The 25,212-nt window shown below is 39.7% G+C and overlaps 1 protein-coding gene and 1 non-coding gene across 7 annotated transcripts in view; one reads left to right on the forward strand and one right to left on the reverse strand.

The window, feature by feature from the left end:
* The first annotated feature begins 482 nt into the window (after positions 1-482).
* The window catches only part of COP1 (COP1 E3 ubiquitin ligase), a 213,223-nt gene continuing 188,493 nt past the window's right edge, over positions 483-25,212 (forward strand). For 4 of the 6 annotated variants that reach the window (XM_070474042.1, XM_070474041.1, XM_020882898.2 and 1 more), the window contains exons 1-2: positions 483-1,178; positions 23,907-23,966. In XM_070474042.1, the coding sequence (XP_070330143.1) occupies positions 760-1,178; positions 23,907-23,966 (479 nt within the window). In that variant the 5' untranslated portion in view covers positions 483-759. Of the gene's footprint in view, positions 1,179-23,906; positions 23,967-25,212 lie in introns of those variants that run through there. The other 2 variants (XM_020882897.2, XM_070474045.1) reach the window with 2 other exon arrangements.
* Positions 12,660-12,731, reverse strand: TRNAC-ACA (transfer RNA cysteine (anticodon ACA)). The gene has a single exon. It is a non-coding gene; the product is annotated as a tRNA-Cys (tRNA).

Below are 25,212 nucleotides of genomic sequence, written 5' to 3' on the forward strand. Positions count from 1 at the left end.
CCTCGCCACTGGGTCACACTGCCTGCCTCGCAAGCCACAAGCCGCCGCTCCCAGTTCACGTTCAGGAATGCGTCTCACCCCCCACGCATGCGCGGTGCGGCAGTCCCCACGCCGGCGCCGCTCCCCGCCGCTGGGAGCCGGGACCCTGGGTAAAGCAGGAGGGTCTGAGCCCCGGGCGCGCGTGCGCAGTTGCTTTCGGAGCACTTTTTTTTCCCCCGTTCCCCTGCCCCAAGCCACCGCGACCATCCATTTCTCTCTACGTTGCCCTTTCGTTCCCTCGAACGGCCCTACCCTCGAGCACGTTAAGAAGGAATACTGGATCCCCACTAAGGCGGCGGTCGTTGCTAGGCCGCCGCCGTCGCCCAAGGCGCGCTCAACGCGTCTGAGCGCCGCCCCGGCCGCGTCTGAAGTTGTATCCCCCGCCGCTCCCGCCCCTTCCGCCGCTCGCGCGCGCGCACGGCCGGCCCACGGAGCGCTCGGGTTGGCTGCGGCGGCGATCGCGGCGGCGGCGGTCCCGAGAGCGGCAGTGGTTCCTGCTCTGCTTTAATAGTTCCCTCCGCCCCCTCCCGTCGGACGCTGCTGTGTGGTTTTGCCTTTACAAAAATCAACTTTATTGTTCCTCAGCCCCACCTCCCGACGCGGCGCGCGTCCTCAGGATGCACTGAAGGCGGAGGGGAGGGAGGCGGCGGCGGCGGCGGCGGCGGGTCGCGATCGCGGTCCCTCTCCTCCGAGCTCCCAGCCGGAGGGGAGGGAGTCACGATGTCTGGGAGCCGCCAGGCCGGATCGGGCTCCGCCGGCACCAGCCCGGGCTCCTCCGCGGCCTCCTCAGTGACTTCCGCCTCCTCGTCCTTATCCTCTTCCCCGTCGCCCCCTTCCGTAGCGGCTTCGGCGGCGGCACTGGGGTCCGGCGGGGCGGCCCAGGCCGCGGGCTCCGGCGGTCTCGGGGGCCCGGCGCGGCCTGTGCTGGTGGCGGCCGCGGTGTCCGGCAGCGGCGGCGGGAGTGGCGGCGGGGCGGTGTCCGCGGGCCTGTCCCGGCTCAGCTGCGCGGCCAGGCCCAGCGCCGGCGTAGGAGGGAGCAGCTCCAGCCTAAGCAGCGGCAGCAGGAAGCGACCTCTACTCGCCCCCCTGTGCAACGGGCTCATCAACTCCTACGAGGACAAAAGCAACGACTTCGTCTGGTGGGTTGGACGAGCAGCATTCAGCAAGCCCCCCCCCCCCCCCCCCCCCCCCCCCCATCTCTGCGTTAGGAGTTTCTGCTGTTGGGGCTCTGGGGTCCGGGGTGACGGCGGTCTGTGGGGCGGTCTGTGTCTGCAAAGGGATTCGAGCGTTTGCAGGGGTTGGTGGAGTGGGATGGGGAAATGTTGGCATCCCGACTCAGGGTGAGGGTACTAGAGAGGGTAGTGTTGGAGGGAGACGTGAAGGGAGTTTAGGCAATAATAAATAAGAGGGAGAGATGGAAGGTCAAATAAGTGGCTGTGCATAAAAGGAGAAAGATGGGCACGGAGGTTGGGCGTTGAATTTTCTGGCCGTCTGGTGAGTTAGGTACCTTGTCAGTCCGGATTGCTCGTGGAGGTGAATTAAACTTGTAAAGGGAGAGAATTAAGCCTCCTGAGTATACTGAGGGAGGGAGTTGTTGGTCACAGTTTGTTTATTGAAAGTGTGGTAGATGGTACTCTAACACGGGTATGGCTATTTTAAGGAGAGGTAGTATTTGCTGTAAATATCCGTCGTGTGTGTGCTGATGTAAATATCCGTTGTGTGTACGTGTAAATATTCCCTCCTGTTTCAAAGGCTAGGTCATTTAAATCTGCTCGTGAGGCTCCTGTAGTCAAGAAAGTCTGTTCACAAAACATTGCACCTCTCAGTTGAATATCTTGAAAGCGGGGGGGTGGGGGGGGTGGGGGGGGCGGCGCACATTTTTAAATACCATCCGTGGGTCAGACACAATTGCACTGCACTTGGCACTTGTGTTAACGCCTCAGAGTTTTTTAGAACTTCTGATTTGAGAAACGCTTGGAATTAGACGTGTTGTCATCGTGGATAGTATACAGTAGTACTCAGTTGTGACATTTGGCATAGGGGGCTTATTTATATTAAGGGAAGGATGGAGTTGATTGTCTTGCTTGAGAGTGTTTTCAATTTTCACTGGGTTTTGTCCAATTCAAATGGTAAGATTAGGAGAAAGGAATTGCTGTTAGCTGAGTGAGAACTGGTAAAATCTTGTGCTTTTCTTCTGGAGGAAATTGTTGAGAGACTTAGTGTATTAGTGATATGGGAAATTGGCTTGCACTGTCACTAGAGGGGAGAGTCACTTCAGGGTTGTAGATGGTAAGTTGTCATTAAATACAGTAGGGCTAGAAGTTGGGAGTATAAGAGTTACTGATTCGACTTACAGTTTCTAGTTCTTGCAGTGAAAATGGCTTTATATTTTTGCTTTTGTCATAAATTATTCTGGATTGAGAATTGATTCATTTTTCACTGAAGCTGGACTACAATTGTAATTTTTTTTTTTTATAAATAACTTAAGCAGCTTATGTTAGGTCTAAGTGTTTGTGTTTGTACCTGGTAGAGAATGCCATGTGATAAAAGTAGAAACTAATGAAACAAAGTGAGGATTTTTAGAATTTGTCTTTTTAGCCACCATTTCCATTTCACTTATAAGTAGATTAAAGGAAACAAATGTGCTAGCATCCAAGTAGGTGCACTAAGATACAGGATGAAAGAAGGGAATTAATCATTCATCCAACAGATATTTATTTGACACTCACTGTCTGCCAGGCACCGTATGTACTTACTATACTTGCTTATTACTTATTATACTTACTGTAAGCCATTTTATAGAGAATTGGAGAGGGATAGGGGAGTATAAGCCACTGGCGCTAATTTTTATTTTTTGGGGGTAAAATTATTAAAATTTTTGTTAGTCTGTCACCTGACTTAAAAAAAAAATTTAAATCCAGTCTCTGAATCTTAACCACGTTGCTTAGATTTTTTTTTGCTTGTTTGTTTTCTTTTATATTCTAAGTGGAAGTGTCCAGTGAGAGTCTTTAGTTAAAAATTCTGAATATTTCACTTTCTAAGAATGTCATAGTCCTTGGTCTCTTGCTGGTGAGGTTGACGTTTCAGAAGAATTCCTTAATGGGAATCAGTTTTCCTGATTCTCAAGCTAGATTTGATTTGGCCAAGTGTTTAGGGTAGGAAGATAAAGGACTAGGCAAAGCCCAAGGAATCGTTTTCATTTCTAATTGGCCCTGGGTGGTTGGTCTTGTCTGCTGCAACCAGTCCAAAGTATTCTAAGCTTTTACATCTTAATGAGGCTTAAGTTTGAATAATGATAATAATTCCTCATTCACGTTTTAAAGATGTTTATGCTTCGTGTTTCATTTTATCCTAGAGCAACTCTGTTAAGTTGTATAAAACTTCCAATTTTAATGTGATACTAATATAATTGTATTCTCATAGAGGTACAGAGAAGTTAAGTAACTTTGTTTCAGATTGGACTGTTTAGGAACAGAATTACAACTCACATCTCCCGATTCTCAGTTTAGTGCTTTCTTTTATGGAATTTAAAAATTTCAGATCTATAAGATCAAATATATACATTTAGCCTCATGGTTTTTAAATGTGGTGGATTGGAGGAAAACAGCTGTTTCATAATCACAGGAGATAACTTTTTTTTTTTTTGACCACACCCTGTGGCATGCAGAATTTCTCTGACCAGGAATCCAGTCTGAGGCCTCTGCAGTGGAAGCTCAGAGTCTTAACCACTGAACCGCCAGGGAAGTCCAGGAGACACAAGTTTTTATTGTTCCTCCCTCCCCTTGCCTGTCTGTCTGCCCACATCCTAAGAGGACTTAGCAGAATTGGAGGCTGGAGTGGGCTGTGTAGTTTGCAAAAGCTCTCTTGGTGATAATGACTTGTTCTTTCACCCTGTTTGAGAACAGTTGATTTAAAGTCAGATGCTGAATTGTCAGTATCTCCTGTTGGTCTCTCCTTACTTATATTTGAAAGTAAGTTTGTATCTTATTGTAGAATTGATGGACATTTTAGGGATTTGTAGTTTTGACTTAGTATTTCTTTCAAAGGGTTGAAAGTACCATCAAGTTGTAAATTCTGACTTTTATAGATGAAGAGTCTGTAGTACAGTAGAGTGGTATATATAGCTTGAAGTTGGATAAGTCTCTGATATTCAAAGGAAGTCTTTGTTGCCTTACTTTTCAAAATTGTCTTACATGGTCTGTTAAAGTATGAGTCTGTCCTGTGTTTGGAAGACAGTATCTTTCTTTTACACTGTCACATTATGACTGTCTCAGTGTTAGCCTTTCCAGCTCCCCGAAATGACCTTTTCTACCTCTTTAAGTCCCAGATGTTCTCTAAGTTGTAGCAGGAATAAGTATTTTTAAGTCTATAGTAAGCCCTTATGGGAAAATTGACTCTGCCCGATCAAATGTAGGTAGAATCTATGTGAAGTCCGTTGACCGTTTAATAAATGTGACAGACAGCCTCTTGTGTCAGTCTGTTAATAACAGACTGTCCTGAAGGAGCTCACGATTTATGTGAAGAAAAACTTTTAATCACATAATTATAACATCACATCCTGGCATCACTGCTTCTCTTAGTGTCATGGCAGATGTTAAGTACTCTTTTGAAATTCAGATGTTGTCTCACAGTCCTCAACATAGCAGTCTAGGCAGCTACTACCTTTTAGTCATATTTAGCTCTAAAGATGAGACCTGTTGCCTATGTTTTACTGAGTATGAGACCTCAGTTTAGTTTAAGGATGGGTTTTGGGCTCAGAGATAATGAAGCAAAGTGGGTTTCGTGAAAATTACAGATAACTGTGTTGGAGGCTCATGTAGATGCTTGAAACTCAAAGTTCATAATGCCAAGTTCACTAAAAAGTACTAACAGTTGGTTCGATATACATAATAATAATGTGAAAGTCGCTCAGCCGTGTCCCCCTCTTTGTGACCCCATGGACTATACAGTCCATGGAATTCTCCAGGCCAGAATACCAGGGTGGGTAGCTGTTTCCTTCTCTAGGGGATCTTTCCAACTCCCAGATTGCAGGCGGATTCTTTACCAGGGAAAGGAAGCCCAAGAATACTGGAGTGGGTAGCCTATCCCTTCTCCAAGGGAACTTCCTGACCCAGGAATCAAACTGGGGTCTCCTGCATTGCAGGTGGATTCTTTACCAACTGAGCTATCAGGGAAGCCCACATAATAATAATATGTGTTCCAATATAAACTATTATTATTTGCCAGGCACTATTCTAAGGGTTTGACATGACTTAATCTTTACAACAACTATTTGATGCAGTTAATTCCCACTGAAAAAAATTAATTGCAGTTCGCTTGTTTTAGAGCATAGGCTCTTGGTGCACAGGCTTCAATAGTTGTAGTGCATGGGTTTTAGTTTCTTCACTGCATGTAGAATCTTCAGACCAGAAACGGAACCCACGTCTCCTGCGTTGGCAGGCGGATTCTTACCCACTGTACCACCAGGAAGTCCCTAATTCCCATTTTGTAGATGCGAAAGTGAAGGTCAGAGAGGTTATATAACTTGTCTCAATTCATATAGTTAATAAGGGTAGTATCAATGCTTATATCCAGACGTTTTGGCTCAAAACTCAAGTTCTTAACCACTATATTACCTTGCCTTTCAGAGACCAGTGATTTTGTTTACAATCAGCCATATTAAGATATAATTTGCATACAGTAGAAGTCCTCAGTTTTAAGTGTGAAGTTCAGTGAGCCTGACAAATGAATACATCTATGTTACCACCCTAGGTAAGGTACAGAACATTTCCATCACGCTCATAAGTTTACTGTGCCACAGCTTTGCACTCAGTCTTCTGTCACCTCTGATAACCTGGCAGTCTGTTTTCCTTCCACATGGTTTTGCCTTTTCTAGGATTTTATGTAAATGGAGTCACTCGGGATGCAGTCTTTTGTGCCTGACTTCTTTGTGCAGACTTTGTGTAGACTTTTGTGCAGACTTTTGTGCCTGGAGGGGTGTTTCTGAGATTCGGTAATGGTGAGTGCTGTGCTGTGTGTGACTCTCTGCGACCCCATGGACTGTAGCCCGCCAGGCTCCTCTGTCCATGGGGATTCTACAGGCAAGAGTACTGGAGTGGGTTGTTGCCGTGTCCTTCTCCAGGGGGTCTTACCAATGCAGGGATCGAACTGGGGTCTCCTGCATTGCAGGCAGATTCTTTTACCAGCTGAGCTACTAGGGAAGCCCTCAATAATGGTGAAAGTTTCACTAATTTTCTTCTTTTAATTTCTGAGTAGTATTCCATTCCATGGATATGACATGACTTCTTTATATATTCATCAGTTAAAAGATGCCGGGTTTGTTTGTTTCTGAAGTTTTCAGTGATTGTAAAGAAGGCTGTTGTAAACATTCACATTCAGGTTTCTATGTAGACCCATCTTCACGTCTCTTGGGTAAATATATAGGAGTGTATTCTTGGGTTGGGTGGCCAACTGTATGTTTAACATTATAAGAAACTGCAGAATGGTTTTCTAAAGTGACTATCATTTTGCATTTCTACCAGCAATGTTTGAGTTTCAGTTCCACATTCTTGCCAACGCTTGCTTTCAGTCTTTCAAATTTCAGTCATTCTAGTGGTATGTTTAGTAGTATTTTATTGTCATAATTTGCATTTTCTTAATGACTGATGATGTTAAGCATACTTCCATGTGCTTATTTCCACTTGCGTATCTTTTATAAAATGTGACTTCTAATCTCTCGCATATATTTCTCATGTTTGTGTTAAGTTGTAGGGCTTATGGCTGCAAGTCTTTTGTCAGTCTATATATTGTGATATTTTCTCTTAGTCTATTGTTTAGTTTTTAGTTTTCTGAGCAGTCTTTTGAAGTGCAAAAGTTTAAAATTTAAGTCCAGTTTATTGGACTTTTTTCTTTTATCGTCTGTGACTTTTGTGTTCTATCGAAATTGTTGTCTAAATCTTCTTGTATATTCTAGAAACTTTATAGCTTTTTTGTACTTAGGTATAATCACTTCATGTTAGTTTTTATATTCTGTTTGTGGTAAGATTTGAAGATTTTTCTCCTCCAGTGTAGATGTCCAGTTATTGAAGCACCCATTTGTTGAAAAGACCATCTTTTTTCATTAAATTTTCTTGGAATATTTATCAAAAATTAATATGTTTAAGTTTATTTCTGAAATCTTTTTTCTGTTCCATTGATCTAAGTGTTTATCCTTATGCCTATACCACAGTTTTAATTTCTGTATCATTGTTGTAAATCTTGAAATCAGATCGTGTAGTTTTGTTCCTCTATTTTTAGCTATTTAGGATGTTTGCATTTCCACATATATTTTAGCTTCTTAAAAAAAAAGATTTCTAGGATCTTAATTTGGGTTACTTTGAATCTATGACTCAATTTGGGGAGATTTGACATCTTAACAATGTTGAATCTTTGAGCTATAAACATAATGTTTCTGCAGTTATTTAGGTCTTGAACTTCTCTTAGCAGAGTTTTATAGTTCTCCATGTTTGGATCTTGCACATCTTTTGTTAAACTTATTCTTAAGTGGTTCATGTTTTTGATGCTCTTGTGTTAATTTCAGTTTCCTAATGTTGCTAATATGTAGAAATACAAATTATTTTTGTATATTGAGTTAGTTCTTTAAATTGTTAAGTTCACTTATTACTTGTAACAGTTTTTGGTAGAACCATATGATTTTCTGAGATGACAATCATGTCATCTGAAAATCAGTATAGTTTTACTTCTTTCTTTTTGAATTTTCTGCCTTATTTTGGATTCTTCCCTGGTGGCTCAGAGGGTGAAGAATCTGCCCACAATGCAGGAGACCCTGGTTCGATTCCTGGGTTGGGAGGATCTGCTGGAGAAGGGAGCGTCTACCCTCCAGTGTTCTAGCCTGGAGAGCTCCATGGACAGAGGAACCTGACAGTCCATGGCCTCGCAAAGAGTTGGACATGACTGAGCAACTTTCATACACTAATTTTTTAAAGCTATATTTTTCATTTTTATTTATGAGTGACATTGATCTATTGTTTTCATATAATGCACATATATATTTACTTATTTACCTTATGTATTTATATATAAGTTTTGGTATCAGGGTTATTAGTTTCTAGGGCTGTTGAAACATAATTACAGATTGGATAGCTTAAAAAGCAGAAAGTTATTTTCTCACAGTTTCAGAGGCTAGAAGTTCAAGATCAAGGTGTTGTCAGAGTTGGGTTCTTCCCTCCTTGACTTGGTGACAGCCACCTCTTGTGTCTTCACATAGTTGTGCTTTGGTCTGTGTGTTGTCTGTATCCTAATCTCATGTAAGAACACCAGTCATATTAGGTTCAGGTCCTGCATATGTGACCTTACTTTACCGTAATTACCTCTTTAATGTCCAGTCTCCAAATACAGTCTTCTGAGGTACTGAGGGACAGGATTTCAATGTATGGATTTGGGAGAGGACACAGTCCAGCCCATCAGATAGAGTAATGCTGGATTTCTAAAAGGGGATGAGAAATGTTATCTATTTTCTGAAAGAGTTTGTGAAATTGGTATATTTCTTCTTACGTGTCTGGTAGAATTCATCAGCGAAGCCATAGTTTTTGTGGAAAGGTTTTTATTTACTACCAGTTTCTTTAACTGATAAAGGACTGTTCAGGTTTTTTATTTCTTAAGTGAGCAAGTGAGTTTTGGTAATTTGTCTGCTGATGGATTTCTCCATTTCACCCAAGCTATTGAATTTGTTGGCATAAGGTTCATAAATATTAGTACTTCTTTATGCTTTAAATGTTTGTAGGATTTGAAAGGATGTCCTTTCTTTCTTTCATTCCTGATACTGATAATTTGTGTTTTCTCTCTCTCTCTTTTTTTTTTTTGCCTTGAACAGTTTAGCCAGAGGATTGTCAGTTTTATTAATTTTTTCAAATAACTCTATTTCCCTGATATTTGACTTTGTTTTTTTAATTCTACTTTGAGTTTTATCTTCTTTTTCTAGCCTTGAATATGGAAGCTTACATTATTTTTTTCTAAGAAAAATTTAATTCTAATAGTTTCCCTTACTAATCCGGCACTAATTTTCATTCAGTTCCATATACTTTTTTTGTCCTTTCCATTGTGATTGGAAGAATGGGTTACTTAGAAGTATTTTAATTTCTAAACGGGAGTTCTCTGGGTATCGTTCTGTTATTGACTCCTAATACAATGTAGCTTTGTTCAGAGAATAGGATTTGTATGACTTTAATCCTTTTAAATTTATTGACTTCTTTCATTGTCCACCATAGGATTTATCTTGGTTAATGTTGCATATGCATTTGAAAAAAATGAGTATCCTGCTGTGTGTAGACTGGTATATTCTATAAATGTCAAGTTTGTTGATGTGTTAAGCTCTGTATACCCATACTGATTTTCTCTATACTTGTTCTATCAGTTACTGAAAGGGCTGTTAAAATCTTTAACCATGCCAGGTGTAATTGTGGGTTTTACTATGTTTCCTTGCAATTCTGTCAACTTTTGTTTCATGTATTTTGAAACTTTAGTAGTAGGCCACACACATTTAGAGTTGGTAGGTTGATCCCCTTATCGTTTAGAAATGTCCTTGCTTATTACTGGTAATATTTGTTGGTCTGAAATCCATTTAGTCTGTTGACATAGCCTCTCCAACTTTATTTTCTTACATGTTTAGATGGTATGTGTTTTTGTCCTTCACTGCTTCTGTGTCCGTTTCAGAGTAGGGTTCTTGCAGATAGCATATGTTTGAGCCTTTTTTACTTACTATGGCAATTTGTCTTTTAATTGGCTTGCTTAAACTTTTTGCGTTTTAACGTAATTATATGCTTGGTTTTATGTATACATCTTGCTTGCTCTTTGTTTTCTGTTTGTCTTTTCTGTCCTTCTATTCCTTTTCTCTCTTTTTTTTCCCCTTCTTTCCTTGCCTTCTTTTGGATTAATTGTGTATTTTTAAGATTTCTCTTTTGTTTCTACAGTTGACTTATTAGTAATACTTGTATGGGTGTGTGTGTGTGTATGTGTGTGTGTTGGGGGGGGTAGTACTTGCCCTAGGGTTTATAATACTCATTTTAAATTTTTTATAGTCTGCCTTCAAATAATGTTATGTCACTTCATATACAGTGCAAGAATTTTGTAATAGTGTGCCTCCATTCTGTAGGATCCATCCCAGTTACTGCCTCATGGCCAGAAGCGTAAGTTCTATGTGTGTGTGTGCCTGCGTGCGCGCTCAGTTGTGTCCGACTCTTTGTGATTCCATGGACTGTAGCCCACTGGGCTCCTCTGTGGAATTTTTCAGGCAAGAAGACTGGAGTGGGTTGCCATTTTCTACCCCCAGGCATCTTCCCGACTCAGGAATCGAACATGCATCTCTTGTGTCTCCTGCATTGGCAGGCAGATTCTTTACCACTGCACCACCTGGGAAGTCATAAATTCTGTATTCTTTTTCTAAAAAAAAAAAAAAAAAAAGAAGTGAAATGCATACTTTATAAAAGTCACCATTTAAAGTGTACAATTCAGTACATTTACATTGTTGTGCAGCCATAACCACTAGTAGTTGCCTTGCAGCATGTGGGAATTTAGTTCCCTGACCAGAGATCAAACCTGCCTTCCCTGCATTGGAAGGCAGATTCTCAACCACTGGACCACCATGGAAGCCCCCAAAGCAATATTTTTTCAAAAGTTACTCTAAAAACTCCAGATGGGAGTATAAGGAGCACATTTTCCACGTGGCTGGGTGTTTCTTTCTCCCAGTGATGGGACTGACAGTGTCAGGGCTTCTTTGGTGGCTCAGCTGGTATAGAATTCGCCTGCGATGCAGGAGACCCGGGTTTGATTCCTGGGTTGGGAAGATCCGCAGGAGAAGGGAAAGGTTCCCTGCTCCAGCATTCTTGGGCTTCCCTTGTGGCTCAGCTGGTAAAGAATCAGCCTGCAATGCAGGAGACCTGGGTGCAGTCCCTGGGTTGGGAAGATCCCCTGGAGAAGGGAAAGGCTACCCACTCTAGTATTCTGGCCTGGAGAATTCCATGGACTGTGTAGTTCATGGGATCACAAAAAGTGGGACAGGACTTCACTTTCTTTCATTGTTTAATGAAACATATTAGGTATGGTATCTCCCCTGTCCATACTTTTGTAGCCCCTCCTGCATATGCATCCATGTTTTTCTAATGTGGGAACTTGCTCTCTTTCCTAGCTCATTGGCCTGTGATGGTTGCTTTTCTGAATTAATGACTAAAATATAGCAGTTGCATCTTGCTGTTATTGGCATGAAACAGTTATTTATGTTGCATCAATCATATTTTCTATCTCAGGAATTTGAAATTAAAAAAAGCCCCGCACACTTTTTAAAAAATATTTACATTCTTGAATTAGTGCTGATGCTCGAAGGGCTATATGGTTGACCTTGAACAGCACAAGAGTTGGGATGCCCACCCTCTGCCCAGTCGAAAATCCACTTTAACTTAAGTCAGCACTTTATGTCCACAGTCTCTCCACATCTGGGCATTCAACCAAATGGAGATTATATTTTACTGTAGTATTTATTATTGAAAAAAATCTGTGTGTAAGTGGACCCACATAATTCAAACCTGTGTTGTTCAAGGGTCAGTTGTATATTGCAAGCTGAGATATCCTTGAGATGCAGAAAAAGAAACATTAGTCACATTAATAGCAGAGCTCTAGTGAAGATCTGTATTCCATGTAAGTGCACTGAAGTCCCTAGATCCACCTGGAACCTAACACCAGATCCTGTGAGTCCTGGTGATGATGTTTGCTATGAGACAATTCTCTTAATTGTTTCACTTATAACTAGCTCACAAGCTTAATTGAAATTCTTCTCTAACTGTAAGCCTTTCATGGTTAGAACTGCTACTCTGAGTAGTGGAATCTTGGGAGTGTGTGAATAAAAAGAGATCCAAGAGGAAATTGACAGTGTACTGGGGTGATTTCATACTGGGAGGAATCGATAGTGACAGTCTTTGGCCATATTTGCTTTCCTGATCAGTCTACTTTTTTAGGCGATTGCAGTGGATGGAACACATGAACTTGACTCCTTTGCTTATCTTCTCATGCCTATCACTTGTTGTGTTAATCCCGGTGTCCTCTTTTTCCCCTAGCCTTCATAGTCTCATTTAAAAACAAAAAACAAAAAACTCTGCTCCTGAAACTCTACCATAGCTACTTTGAATGCCCTACCCTTCTCTGTTTTTTTTTTTTTTTTTTTAAGATTTCAGTGTTAAATTACAGAGTCTAAAAATTTTGTCTTATCTTTCTTTTCTTCTTTACCTTCCCTGTCCTTATTCAGAGAATCCTGATATAAGACAAAGTTAAACATGGAGATAGGAAAGGAATCTTTTTTATAAAATACAGGATAAATTTAATCTCTATTAAAAGGGATGTTTAAGTTTTCTAGGGCTTTTTATCATGTCAAATGAAGTTAGGAAGGAGTGAGATGAATGGACAGAGGCTGGAACTTAACTGCTCCCTGTGAAGATTGGTGCTTGGGATCTAGTGTTACCAGTATAAAGTGAAGTCGGTCTGTTGTGTCCGCCTCTTTGCGACCCCATGGACTGTAGCCTACCAGGCTCCTCTGTCCATGGAATTTTTCAGGCAAGAATACTGGAGTGGGTTGCCATTTCCTTCTCCAGGGGATCTTCCCAACCCAGGGATCGAACCCAGGTCTCCTGCATTGTAGGCAGAGGCTTTACCAACTGAGCCACCAGGGAAGTCTCGTTATCTGTGTAGGTGTTAAAAAATGATTTGAGGTTATTATTATTTTCCTTTTCATTTATTTCCTTGTCTTTCAGTCCTGAATCCACTTAGGGCCAGTTGAGAATGAAGGGTGCCTTGGGGATGGTCACAAAGCAGCTGGTTTAAGGGGAAGGAGGAAGCTAGGGAATTGTCATTTTTGGACATTTTGAGGGAAAGGAAGAAACATTTCTGTGGCTGACTTTTGTTGGGTGTCTTTCACTCTTGAAGGATGTGTATAAATTTCAACATATTCAAAATAATTTTTTCCAAGGTTTTCTAATTGCTGATAGTGATTTGAAATTTCATGGTCACAGTGATACATGTATTTGTTTCCTTTATCTTCTGATGCAAAGGGCACTGGACTTGGAATTAAAAGCTCTGAGATTTAACTTTGGGCAAATGAATGTTTGAGTATGTTTTGGTTTTTTTTTTTCCATTTTTTATAAATTGAGACGTAATGGTATCCCATTATAGGATTGTGAGGTTTAGATTATATAATACATGTATGAAGACACTGTAACTTATAAAATCACTGAAAGGAATCAGGTGGTATTTGCCAGGATTTCACATTTGGTACCAAAATATGAAAGTGGTTCTTTGGTCCTGTTAGGTAAGATAAGATGTAACCACTCCTTATTTTCCTAAATGATTCTTAATTGTGCCTGGTTCTGATTATCTTGATTTTTTTTTTGTATAATACCTAACATTTGAAAAATCGAATGCTTGGTTAGTTAGAATCAGTGCTACTGGAATCAGTTGACACATTTTGTGGAAGCATAATAGAATTAGTGTTGGTATCAAAATATGTATGGATTGAGCAATGGCCTTATTATTGTACCATTTATTATTATATCATTTGGTAAGTTTGGATGCTGGTTTTGAAGCAGATAATACATATAAAAGGAAGAGTATAGGCACTTATTGAAAATTTAACTTGAGAGTCAAACCAGTTGTTATGAGACCCGTGCTTAACTGAGATTGATGTGCATTATAAATACAAAATAGTGAATTAAAAAAGAATTTTCTGTATCTCTATCTGTTCTTCTCTGTTGGTTCTTAATGTAGTTAAATGACACACATAACCTTTTGGCAAGCTTAAGGATTGTGCAGTATAATATCTACCTTTAGTTTTGGCAGCTTCTATGAATTTATCTTCACACGATTCAACTGAAGATTATTATTTTAATAAAAAATGGTAAGATGAAAAGTTCAGATAATCATTACTAGTGTGGTTCACTCCATGGTCTGTCAAAAGTTTTGTGGTAAGGTTGCAAAATCAGATACCTAAAATGGCCATCTAATTTTCTCTTAAATCAGTACCCATTATGCTTATTTGCTCTTATGTCTTTTTCTTTATTTCTAAGTTTTCCTGAGTTCTTTAACTTCTTTTAAAATAACTTTTTCTTCCTAATAATTGATTTCTGAGGTTACCTAATTGAGAATTTTCTTTATCTTTCAATGCTTTTGTAATTTTCTTTATTTCTTTTAGTCCATCTTAAAATATTAGGTTATAATTTCCATTTGTTTTACTGTTTTCCTCTTGTGCTTGCATTGTTTCTAGGGATGGTATTATGCTCTATATTCAATTGTAAACTCTTCCTACTGCTTATATTTTAGAATGATTAAACATAAAATATGTTTCATATTTATATTCATTGTTACCACATTTAGAGCTCTTTCTGTCTTTGTGTATATTTGCTGTCTTTGTATTCCTTATTCCAGTTCAGTTGAGTTGCTTAGTTGTGTCGGACTCTTTGTGATCCCATGTACTGCAGCATGCCGGGCTTCCCTATCCATCACCAACTCCTGGAGCTTGCTCAAACTCATGTCCATCAAGTCAGTGATGCCATCCAACCTTTTGTTCTCTGCCATCCCCATCTCCTCCTGCCTTCAGTCTTCTTAGCATCAGGCTATTTTCGAGTGAGTCAGTTCTTCACATCAGGTGGCCAAAGTATTGGAGCTTCATCTTGAGCATCAGTCCTTTCATAGAATATTCAGGACTGATTTCCTTTAGGCTTGATTGATTTGATCTCCATGTAGACTCTCAAGAATCTTCTTCAACACCACAGTTCAAAAGCACCAATTCTTCAGTGCTCAGCTTTCTTTATGGTCCCACTCTCACATCCATACATGACTACTGGCAAAACCCTAGCCTTGACTATATAGACCTTTGTCGACAAAGTAATGTCTCTGCTTTTTAATATGCTGTCTAGGTTTGTCATAGCTTTTCTTCCAAGGAGCAAGCATCTTTTAATTTCATGGCTGCAATCACTGTCTGCAGTGATTTTGGAGCCCAGGAAAATAAAGTCTCTGTTTCTACTATTTTCCCATCTATTTGCCATGAAGCAGTGGGACCGGATGCCATGATTTTAGTTTTTTGAATGTTGAGTTTTAAGCCAGCTTTTTCACTCTCCTCTTTCACTTTCATCAGGAGTCTCTTTAGTTCCTCTTCGCTTTCTGCCATAAGTGTGGTGTCATCTGCATATATGAGGTTATTGATATTTCTCCTGGCAATTTGGATTCCAGCTTGTGCCTCATAGAACTTACGTGAATATATCAGGTAGTGAAGTCTGTATGCAATGAGTTCTCTAAGTTATTTATTTCTTTATTTTGGAAATTACTTGTTTTGTCTTTATATTTGATTTTTTTTTTTTCTGGATATAGAATTCCAAGTTTAAAGTTTTTTTTTCTTTCAGTATTTTGAAGATACCAGTCCATTGCCTTTTGCTATATAGTTTTTTTTTTAAAACCATTAAAAAGTTGAAGTATGGTTAATTTACAGTGTTTTAGTATCAGGTGACCAGCAAAGTGATTTACTTATACATATATGTATCCTTTTTCCGATTCTTTCCCATATTAGGTTATTTTAAGATATGGATTGTAGTTCCCTGTGCTATACTGAGTGTTCTTGTTGTTTACTTATTTTATATATAGTAGTTTGTATCTGCTAATTCCAGACTCCTAGTTTATCTCACCCTGGTTTGCCCCGGCCCCTTCCCTGCTATCCCTTTTAATAATTTTAAGTTTGTTTTCTATGTCTGTGAGTCTGTTTTATGCTTTGTAAATAAGTTTATTTGTAGCATTTTTTTTAGATTCCACATGTAAGTGTTATCAGAGGCTATTTGGGTATGTCCATGTTGCTGCAAATGGCATTATTTCATTCTTTTTTATGGCTGAGTAATATTCCATTGTGTATATGTACCATGTCTTCTTTATCCATTCATCTGTTGATGGACATTTGGGTTGTTTCCATGACTTGGCTATTGTAAATAGTACTACTGTAAAAATTGAGGTGTATATATCTTTTAGAATTAGAGTTTTATCTGAATATATGACCAGGAGTGGGATTGCAGGATCATGTAGTAACTATTTTTAGTTTTTAAGGAACTTTGAGACTATTTACCATAGTGGCTGCAAAATTTACATTCCCACCTACAGTGTAGGAGGGTTCCTTTTTCTCTGAACTCTCTCCAGCATTTATTATTTGTGGACTGTTTAATGATGGCCATTCTGACTTGGTATGATACCTCAAAATAGTTCTGATTTGCATTTTTCTTAATAATTAGCAGTGTTAAGCATCTTTTCATCTTTTCATGTGCCTGTTGGCCACCTGTATGTCTTCTTTGGAGAAATGTCTATTTAGGTCTTCTGCCCATTTTTAAACTTTTAAAAAAATATTGAATAGCATAAATTGTCTGTTTTGGAAATTAATCCCCTGTCAGTAGCACCCTTTGCAAATATTTTCTTCCTGTCTGTATGTTGTCTTTTCGTTTGTATGGTTTCCTTTGCTGTGCAAAACCATATAAGTTTGACTTAAGTCCCATTTCTTTATTCTTGTTTTGATTTTTAGTTTTTCTCAGAGACACATCCAAAGAAATCTTGCTACAGTTTATGTCCAAGAGTTTCCTGCTTAAAGAGTGTTTTCCTTTAAGAGTTTTTTAGTATTCTGTCTCACATTTAGGTCTTTAATCCATTTTGAGTCCATTTTTGTTTATAGTGTTAGAGAATATTCTGCTTTCATTCTTTCACATGTACAATTTTCCTAGCAACACTTATTGAAGAGACTGTATTTTTTCCATTGTATGTTCTTACCTCCTTTGTCATGGATTGAATGATCATAAGTTCGTGGATTTCTTTCTTTGCCTTCTGTCCTGTTTCATTAATCTGTATGTCTGTTTTAGTGCCAGTACCATACTGTTTTGATTACTGTAGCTATATAGTATAGCCTGAAGTCAGAGAGCACGAGTCCTCCAGCTCCGTTCTTCTTTCTCAAGATTGTTTTGGCTATTTAGCTATTTGTTTGGCTATTTGGCTATTTATTTAGCAAGATTTGGCTATTTATTTAGCAAGATTGTTTGGCTATTTGGCTATTTTTATTTAGGGTCTTTGTGTTTCCATACAAATGTAAACTTTTTTTCTATGAAAAATGTCATTGATAATTTGATAGGGGTTTCTATTGAATCAGGGCTTCCCTGGTGGCTCAGCAGTTAAAGCGCCTGCCTGCAATGCGGGAGACCCGGGTTCGATCCCTGGGTCGGGAAAATCCCTTGGAAAAGGAAATGGCAACCTACTCCAGTATTCTTGCCTGGAGAATCCCATGGAGGGAGGAGCCTGGTAGGCTACAGTCCACGGAGTCGCAAAGAGTTGGACACGACTGAGCTACTTCACTTCACTAATTGAATCTGTAGATTATCTTGAGTAGTATGGTCATTTTAACCATATTCTCTATCTTGGAGCAGTGGCTCTTGGTAGGAAATGTCTTGTGCCATCCCTTCTTGTCACTGGGTCCCAGGTAGTGTCTGACTCGCCTTTGCAGACTTGGTCTGTGGAACTGTAGTTTTCTTGTTTACGGTGTCTGCCCCCGAAGGATGAGGCTGGTCTCGAGGCTTGTGCCCCATTCCGGCGGGAGGGTCCAGTGCCTGACCTCTCAGGTGGACCTGGGACGTGGCCCTCTGTTAGCGGTGCGGCGTCTAGGGGTGTATCCAGAGGCAGCTGTGCCCTTAGGAAGTCTTCGGCAGCTTGTCTGATTGGTGGGCCTGTGTCCCTACCCAGTTTGCTGTTTGGCCTGAGGAATCCCAGCACTGGAGTCGACAGATGTTAAACAGGGCCAGATCTTGATGCCAGAATGTCAGAGCCTCCAGGAGAGCTCTTGGAAATGAGTGCTCCCTGATAAAAATGCCAACAGTGCGGATGCCCCCTGTTTCTCCCGAAGACCCTGTGAAACCAGCAGGTTGGTCTGGCCCAGGCTGCTGTCAGATTGTTGCTTTTACCCTTGGTCCCGTTGGGTGTATGATTTTGGGTGCACCCTTTAAGAGAGATGTCTCTATTCCCCCCAGTCTTGTGGAGCTCCTGCAGTCAAGGCCTGCTGGCCTTCAAAGCCAAATCCTGTGGGGGCTCTTCTTCCTGGTGCTGGACCCCCGAGCTGCAGGGGCTGGCATGGGGCTCAGAGCTCTCACTCCTCCTGTGGGAGAACCTCTGATATAACTAGTCTCCAGTGTGTGGGGCACCCACCTGGAGGTAAGGGATTTGATTATATGGCAGATCTGTCCCTCCTGACGGTCTCAGTGTGGTTCCTTCTTTATGTCTTTAGTTGTAGATTTTTTTTTTCTGGTAGATTTCACTCATTTTCAGTGATAGTTGCTCTGCATATTGTTGTGATTTTTGTGTGCATGTGAGACGAGGTGAGCTCAGTGTCTTTCTACTCCACCGTCTTGGCTGTTTCCCCCAACCCAGTTTTTTAAATGGGCAAAAGACTTGAACAGATGATTCCTGCATGGAGGGGTGCAGCAACCAGTTCCCACTATGTAGATGGTCCATCGCGTCTAAAATTTGGAATAATGACCATATTACTGGTTTAATGGTAGAGGATGTAACTCAGAAACAGCCCAACGGAGAAGATGCGTAGAACAAGGTGCAGGGAAACGGCACAGAGCTTCTGTGCCCTCGCCAAGTGTGCATTCTCCCCGGGCCGCCACCAGTCCAGAAGCTCTCCAGACCCTCTTGGCTGGTATCGTTTCTGATGAGAACTCTGCTGTGTTCTCATCTTTGTTCCTCTGTATGTGATGTGTCTTTTTTCTATGACTGCCTTCAGGATTTTCTCTTCATTTTTGCTTTTATCGCTTTAAATGCAGTGTATGTATCAGGGTGTTTTTTGTTTGTTATTTTTTAAAATTCTACTTGGAGTTTTCTGAACTTCTTGGATGTGTGATGTGGTGTCTTTTGTTTTTTTGTTAATTGTTATTTTAAAATAAACTTCAATGTCTTCATATATTTATTTTGATTCATTTGATACCCAGCCCATAGATGCTGTGTTTTCTTTTTCTCTTTGTGTTGTAGCTTGGGTAATGTCTGTTGACATCTGATTTGTAGCTGCTTTTCTCAGCTGGTAGTTCATGTATTAATCAGCCCATGGAAATGATCGTTTGTCTCTAATGTGATCTTGTGGAGTTTTCACCTTGGGCACATGTGACTAGCATTCAGCAGTGAATCTGATGAGAATGCTGTGTAGATTGTGTTAGGATTTCCTTCTTGAGCTCCTTCTTGGCTGTCCTGCCCGGTCTTTCTTCTTTATCCTTCCAGCAAGATTGTGGTGCTCTGCTTGTCTTCTCCCTCCTTGGGCCTGGGAAACTTAAGGCAACAAGCTGAATCTGTGATGTGTTCGTGTCATTTGTCCGCTTTCCTCAGAGGTCTCGGTACTGTGTTGCTTGGTGTCCAGTGTCTAAAAGCAGTTGGTTTATTTGTTCTCCCTGCTGCTTACCCCCTGCAACCTCCTGCCTGCCAGCCAGTTTCTAAGTGTGTATATTAAGAGGGCAAGCCTGCTTCGTTTAAATTTTGACTTCAAGTCCAGAGTGAACTAAACATGTTTCATCTTGCTCATTAGCCAGCCCAAGGCTCCTCTTTTGCTTTGTTTCACTTTGTCACATTCTTTGATTCTAGTTTTTCCTTCATTTATTCTTTGGCGTATTTGAAAATTGGGTTATGTGTTGTAGATGATGAAATTTAAAAAAAAATTCTTGGAGGTAGCTGTCATTTTACACACGGATATGTCAACAGAGAAAATGCCTGCCTCAACATATTAGAATGTGGTGAATTAGACATGTTTAGCAACATTCCTAAAGCTGGAGTCAGATGTAGGTGATCTGACTGAGTGTAAACTTGGCTTACAGTCCCAGGAACAACACTGTTTAGTTCCATTTATGAATTCTCCTAGTAAATGATACTTCACCAAAGAAATAGACAGTATTATTTGGAAAAATCTGGATATCAGTGACTTAGTCAAAAAGTGATTCAGAAAAGTTAGACCCTGAAGAATGAGTATTTGTTGGAAAACCTAATTATAAGTGTGTGTGTGTCTGTTTTCCACAAGAGTGATGTATGATAAAACTTAATTCTAAAAGAGCTTTTTAGAAAAGGATAAAATTCCAAACTGATAAAGAAGTATTTAGTTTAATTAGCAGAGTTGTTTCTTTTTTAGTTGCATATAATGGTACATCTTGGAGAAGGCAATGGCAACCCAAATCAGTACTCTTGCCTGAAAAATTCCATGGGCAGAGGAGCCTGGTGGGCTGCAGTCCATGGGGTCACAAAGAGTCGGACACGACTGAGCGACTTCACTTTCACTTTCCTGCATTGGAGAAGGAAATGGCAGCCCACTCCAGTATTCTTGCCTGGAGAACCCCAGGGACGGGGAGCCTGGTGGGCTACCGTCTGTGGGGTCGCACAGAGTCGGACACGACTGAGGCGACTTAGCAGCAGCAGTGGTACATCTTACTATTGATGTTATTTTTAGATTCTGTTGAATAAGGTAGTATATTCCTCCTCCTACTTAATTTTTTATTTTTCTAACCTCTTCTCTTGGTTTTCTATTATATTGTGATTTATGTATGTTTTTGAATATATGTATACCTGTGACACATATTTTTTGTGTTTTAATTTTATATGAAACATATTGTGTCACAGATCTTATTTTCATTTCTGTTTTCACTTGACAAAATAGCCAGTCATGGTGCTCCTGTACCTTTGATTCATTCCTTTTGACTGTTACATGATGTTTTCTAGTATATATCTAAGCACATTTATATTTGTCCATTCTAGTAATTTTGATTGTTAAGGCTGCCTCTAAATTCCCTACTGTAACAAGTATCCAGTTTGTTGCAGGTATCCTCAAAGGTATTCCCTATTGACAGATGTGGGTTATTCTCTCTTAGCTCTGTACACACACACACACACACACACACACACACACACACAAATACAAATGTAAACACATGTATATATGTAGTTACGTATATGTATACATATGCTGGATGCATATATTTTTATGTTGTGTAACTATGTACAAATCATAGGAGTGGGATTACTGGGTAATAAGTATATGAAAATTCAATGTCGGTTGCTTTGCCAGATGTCTCTTCATGAAAATTCTTGTTTTTCCATATCCTCCCTCATATTTTTGGTATTCTAATTTTCTATTAATTTAATGGGGGTAACATGTTATTTTATCATCTTAATTTGCAAATTTTGGTTACTGCTGAGTTAGAACATCTTTCTATGTACTTGAAAAGTAGTATGTCTTCCCTTCCTGTGAATTAGGAATTGGTATCCTTTCCCATTTTTTCTGTTGGAATTTCTGTCTTCCATGTTGATTTACAAGAATTGCTTGTTTTATGGTGATACAGGAGGCATAAATGGTCACAGCACAGGCTTTAATCTATTTGTGATTTCTTCCTTGTTTTTGATGTTGCCACTGTGTCAGATGTCCATAAAAAGTTTGAGAGGGTCCATAAATATTTTGGGGGGTCTGTATAAAGATTTGGGGGCTGCATAGAATTTCAGATATCACTGTAATATTTAGCTTGTCTACCAGTTCATATACTTGCTATGTTTGTACTTATGCTTAGGTCTTCTAGCTCATTATCTTTGAATGCTATTGATAGGCAGAGTAGAAGGAGAAAAAAAAAAAATGAAAGAAAAAAGGAGAAAAGAAAAGGTATGACTTAGTGACCAGAGAAATCAAGGAGTAAGTGGTATTTGTGAAAAAGGGTAGAGCACAAGTGATTTGAAGATTCCAGGCTTAGGGGCTGACATAGACCTGAAGAGATCTTTCTAAACAAAAGGCAGATCTGTTCTTCAAAGTCATTCTATAATTCTTTGACTCAGCCTTTTCTAAGATTAAGAGAATTACCTTCAACTCTTCCTTTTTCTTACTAATAAAACTATATATATAGCCCACTCAAGAAGGACAATTTTCACTCTTTTTGGAGTTTGAATGCTCAGAGATGGATGGGTTTAGAAAACTGGAAGATTAAAAAGTAGAATATGATTCATAATAGTTAGATAATCCTAATAATCGTGAGGCTTGGAGTATTCAAAATGTTAAAATTTTGGGACTTTCTTGGTGGTACAGTGGATAAGAGTCAGCCTACCAATGCAGGAGACACGAGTTTGATCCCTGGTCCAGGAAGATCCCACATACTGTGGAGCTACTGGGTCTGCCTGCCACAGCTACTGAGCCCACACTCTGGAGCCTGTGCTCTGCAAGAAGAGAAGCTGCCACAGGGAGAAGTCCGTGTGCAGCCATGAAGACCCAGATTAATTAATTAATTTAAAAATGTTAAAGTTTTGAAAGCTATATGCTGTTCATATGTAATTGAGTAAATATTCCTATCTGTAAAAAAAAAAAAATGGCCTTAAGATACCTGCTTGAGCACCCAGTGACCTGCTGTACCAGTGTAAAATAAAATTTGTCTATCCCAGATCTACTCTTCAGCATCCTTCAGTCACCGACTGGGATCACAGAGCACCCTGGGCAGCTTATCCGCCTGTCCTCAGGAGGAACTCCCACCCCTCTTCCTTCTTCATCAGACGGAGCAAGATGGACTTCGTTCCAAAAGAACTACCGAATCTCCACATTTAAGAGATTTCTCCTTCTTCTGAGTCTGGGACAGTAAAGGCTTGACAAATCCAGTGCAGTCTATGCCAGGATACTATAGGTGATGAAACGCCGAGCTTGTGCAACATTGAGACTTTATAACTTACTTAAAACCTCACATTCTAAGATGGTACTTATGCCCAGGAAACTTTTCTTGAAGGGAGTGGATAAATTTTCATTTGCAGTTTAATTGTCATGTATCATCAATAAGGACTGGATTTGCATACCAGTAACAGAAAACTCGATAAATATTGGCTTAAGCAAGTGAGAATTTGCTTTTCTCATGTAATGTGAAGTCCAGAGAGAGACAATTCATGGCTGATGCAACTGCTGGAGAATGTTACCAAGGAACTCATATCCTGTCTTCTTAGCCTATGGTTGTTGTCTTTGTGGTCACAAGATGGCTGTTGTATCTCTGGAGACTTCATGGAGTTTTTGGAAGGAAGAACGGAGAAGGATAAAGGGAAATTGCTTTTTGTAAGGCTTTGCATATCTTTGGTGGACTGTATCCTCTCAAGAGATTGATAACCACCTTTCCTTGGCCAGAACATGGGGCATAGTTGGTGTGACTTGATATTTAACTTATCGTAGGTGAAAGTAGTATGGAATAGTGATGGAGAACATGCACCTAAGTTTGAAAATTTGGCTGTTACTTCCTAGCTCTGTGACTTTAACATCACTTGTGTCAGTTTCCTTATCTATAAAGGATTGAGTTAATATGCCATTATTTAAGTGGACATACATAGCTTGTGTTAAGTATTAGTTATCATTAGCATCTTCACCGCCTGGAAGAGTTATTGACATTGTAACTGTAAATTTATCACTCAGGAAATTAGTTTTCTTTGAGATAGAAAATAAAAGAGCATTTAGATGGGTAGGTCTTGTGTATCTGGTACCAGGGATGATCGAAAAGATGGTAGAACTTAATTGCTTTTGTGATTGCACTACACTGTGAAAAGTTACGGACAAGTTGAAATATTGGGGTCAGTTAAATTATTCATTTCATTCATTTTAGAACTTGATGGCCCACAAATTATTTTTTTACCAGCAATCCACTAAAGTTCATTCAGTCCAATAGAAATTTCATCTCTCATCAGTAAAAAGTTTGAAGACTTACCTGTGTACTGAAATATGATTTTGTTGATACTGTTATGACTTTTTCCAATTTGTAATTACTCTGCTTAAAAAATGTATTAATTATTTTTCTATTTGTTTTTAGCCCCATCTGCTTTGATATGATCGAGGAAGCATACATGACGAAGTGTGGTCACAGCTTTTGGTAAGATGATTTTATTTAGTGAAATTGTCTTCTGGCAGTTTTTAACTTGTGTGTAAATGTAGCCAGTGAAAAGTTGCATTTTTATAGTTACTGTTGGTTATTTTGAATCATATTTCCTTGACTGATACACCTTTATAGGTTTGACTTCTCAAGGCAAACATGGTTAATGGTGTAGTTTCTGTGAAGTACTTTGATTTACCATGAAATCAAATATGAAATTATAATTAATAAACTTCTGGGTTTATTAACTGTTTAAAGAGCTTTGACTGTTGTTTTAGGAAACTGGAGGGTGCTGGGTATCAGAATGAAGCATGAAACACCTTTAACTCACTCATGGGGGTCAGATGTGAGGGTCATTAAAGCAGGCTAGCAGGTCATTGAAAAAGGATATTAGAGGATTAAAAGTTCTGCTCCCTTAACACTGTGCTCAGGGCTGTGTTTAGGTTATATGTCACATAAATTTGTGTATTTTGAAAGAGTTTCAGTTGTGATGAAATACACATATCATAAAATTTACCATCTTAACCATTTTTAAATGAGTAATGTTGATTGTTCATATTGTTGTGCAGTCAGTCTCCAGAATGTTTTCATCTTGCAAAACAGAAACTATCCTTATTAAATAAGTCCCTGTATCCCTCTTCCCCCAACCTCTGCCAGTCACCATTCTACTTTCTGTGGTTTTTGACTTCTCTGGATGCCTCATATAAGTGAAATCAACCAGTATCTGATTTTTGTGACTGGCTCATTTCACTTAGTGTAGTGTGCTTGGGTTTCATCCATGTTGCAGCACGTGTTACAGTTTCCTTCGTTTTTGAGGCTGAATGACATTTAACTGCATGTACAGTTGGCCCTACATATCTGCAGGTTCGGCATCTGTGGGTTTAACCAATTAGGGTTCAGAAGTATTTGAAAAAAATTCCAGAAAATTCTAAAAAGAGAAACTTGAATTTGCAGCTCACTGGCAACTATTTCCATAGTATTTACATCATATTAGATATTATAAGTGATCTAGAGATGATTTAAAATATACAGGAGGATGTGCAGTAAGCTATATGCTAATACTGTGCTATTTTGTATAAGGGACTTGAGCATCCTTGGATTTTGGATCCATGGAGGTCCTGGAAGCAATTCCCTGTGGATACTGAGGGATAACTGCATATATCATACTTCATGTGTTCATCTCTGTGGACATTGGCGTTGCTTTCATCTGTTGGAACTGTGGTTAATAATGCTGCTTTGGACACTG

This window comes from Odocoileus virginianus, chromosome 11, assembly GCF_023699985.2.
Source record: "Odocoileus virginianus isolate 20LAN1187 ecotype Illinois chromosome 11, Ovbor_1.2, whole genome shotgun sequence".
Taxonomy (NCBI): Eukaryota; Metazoa; Chordata; class Mammalia; order Artiodactyla; family Cervidae; genus Odocoileus; species Odocoileus virginianus.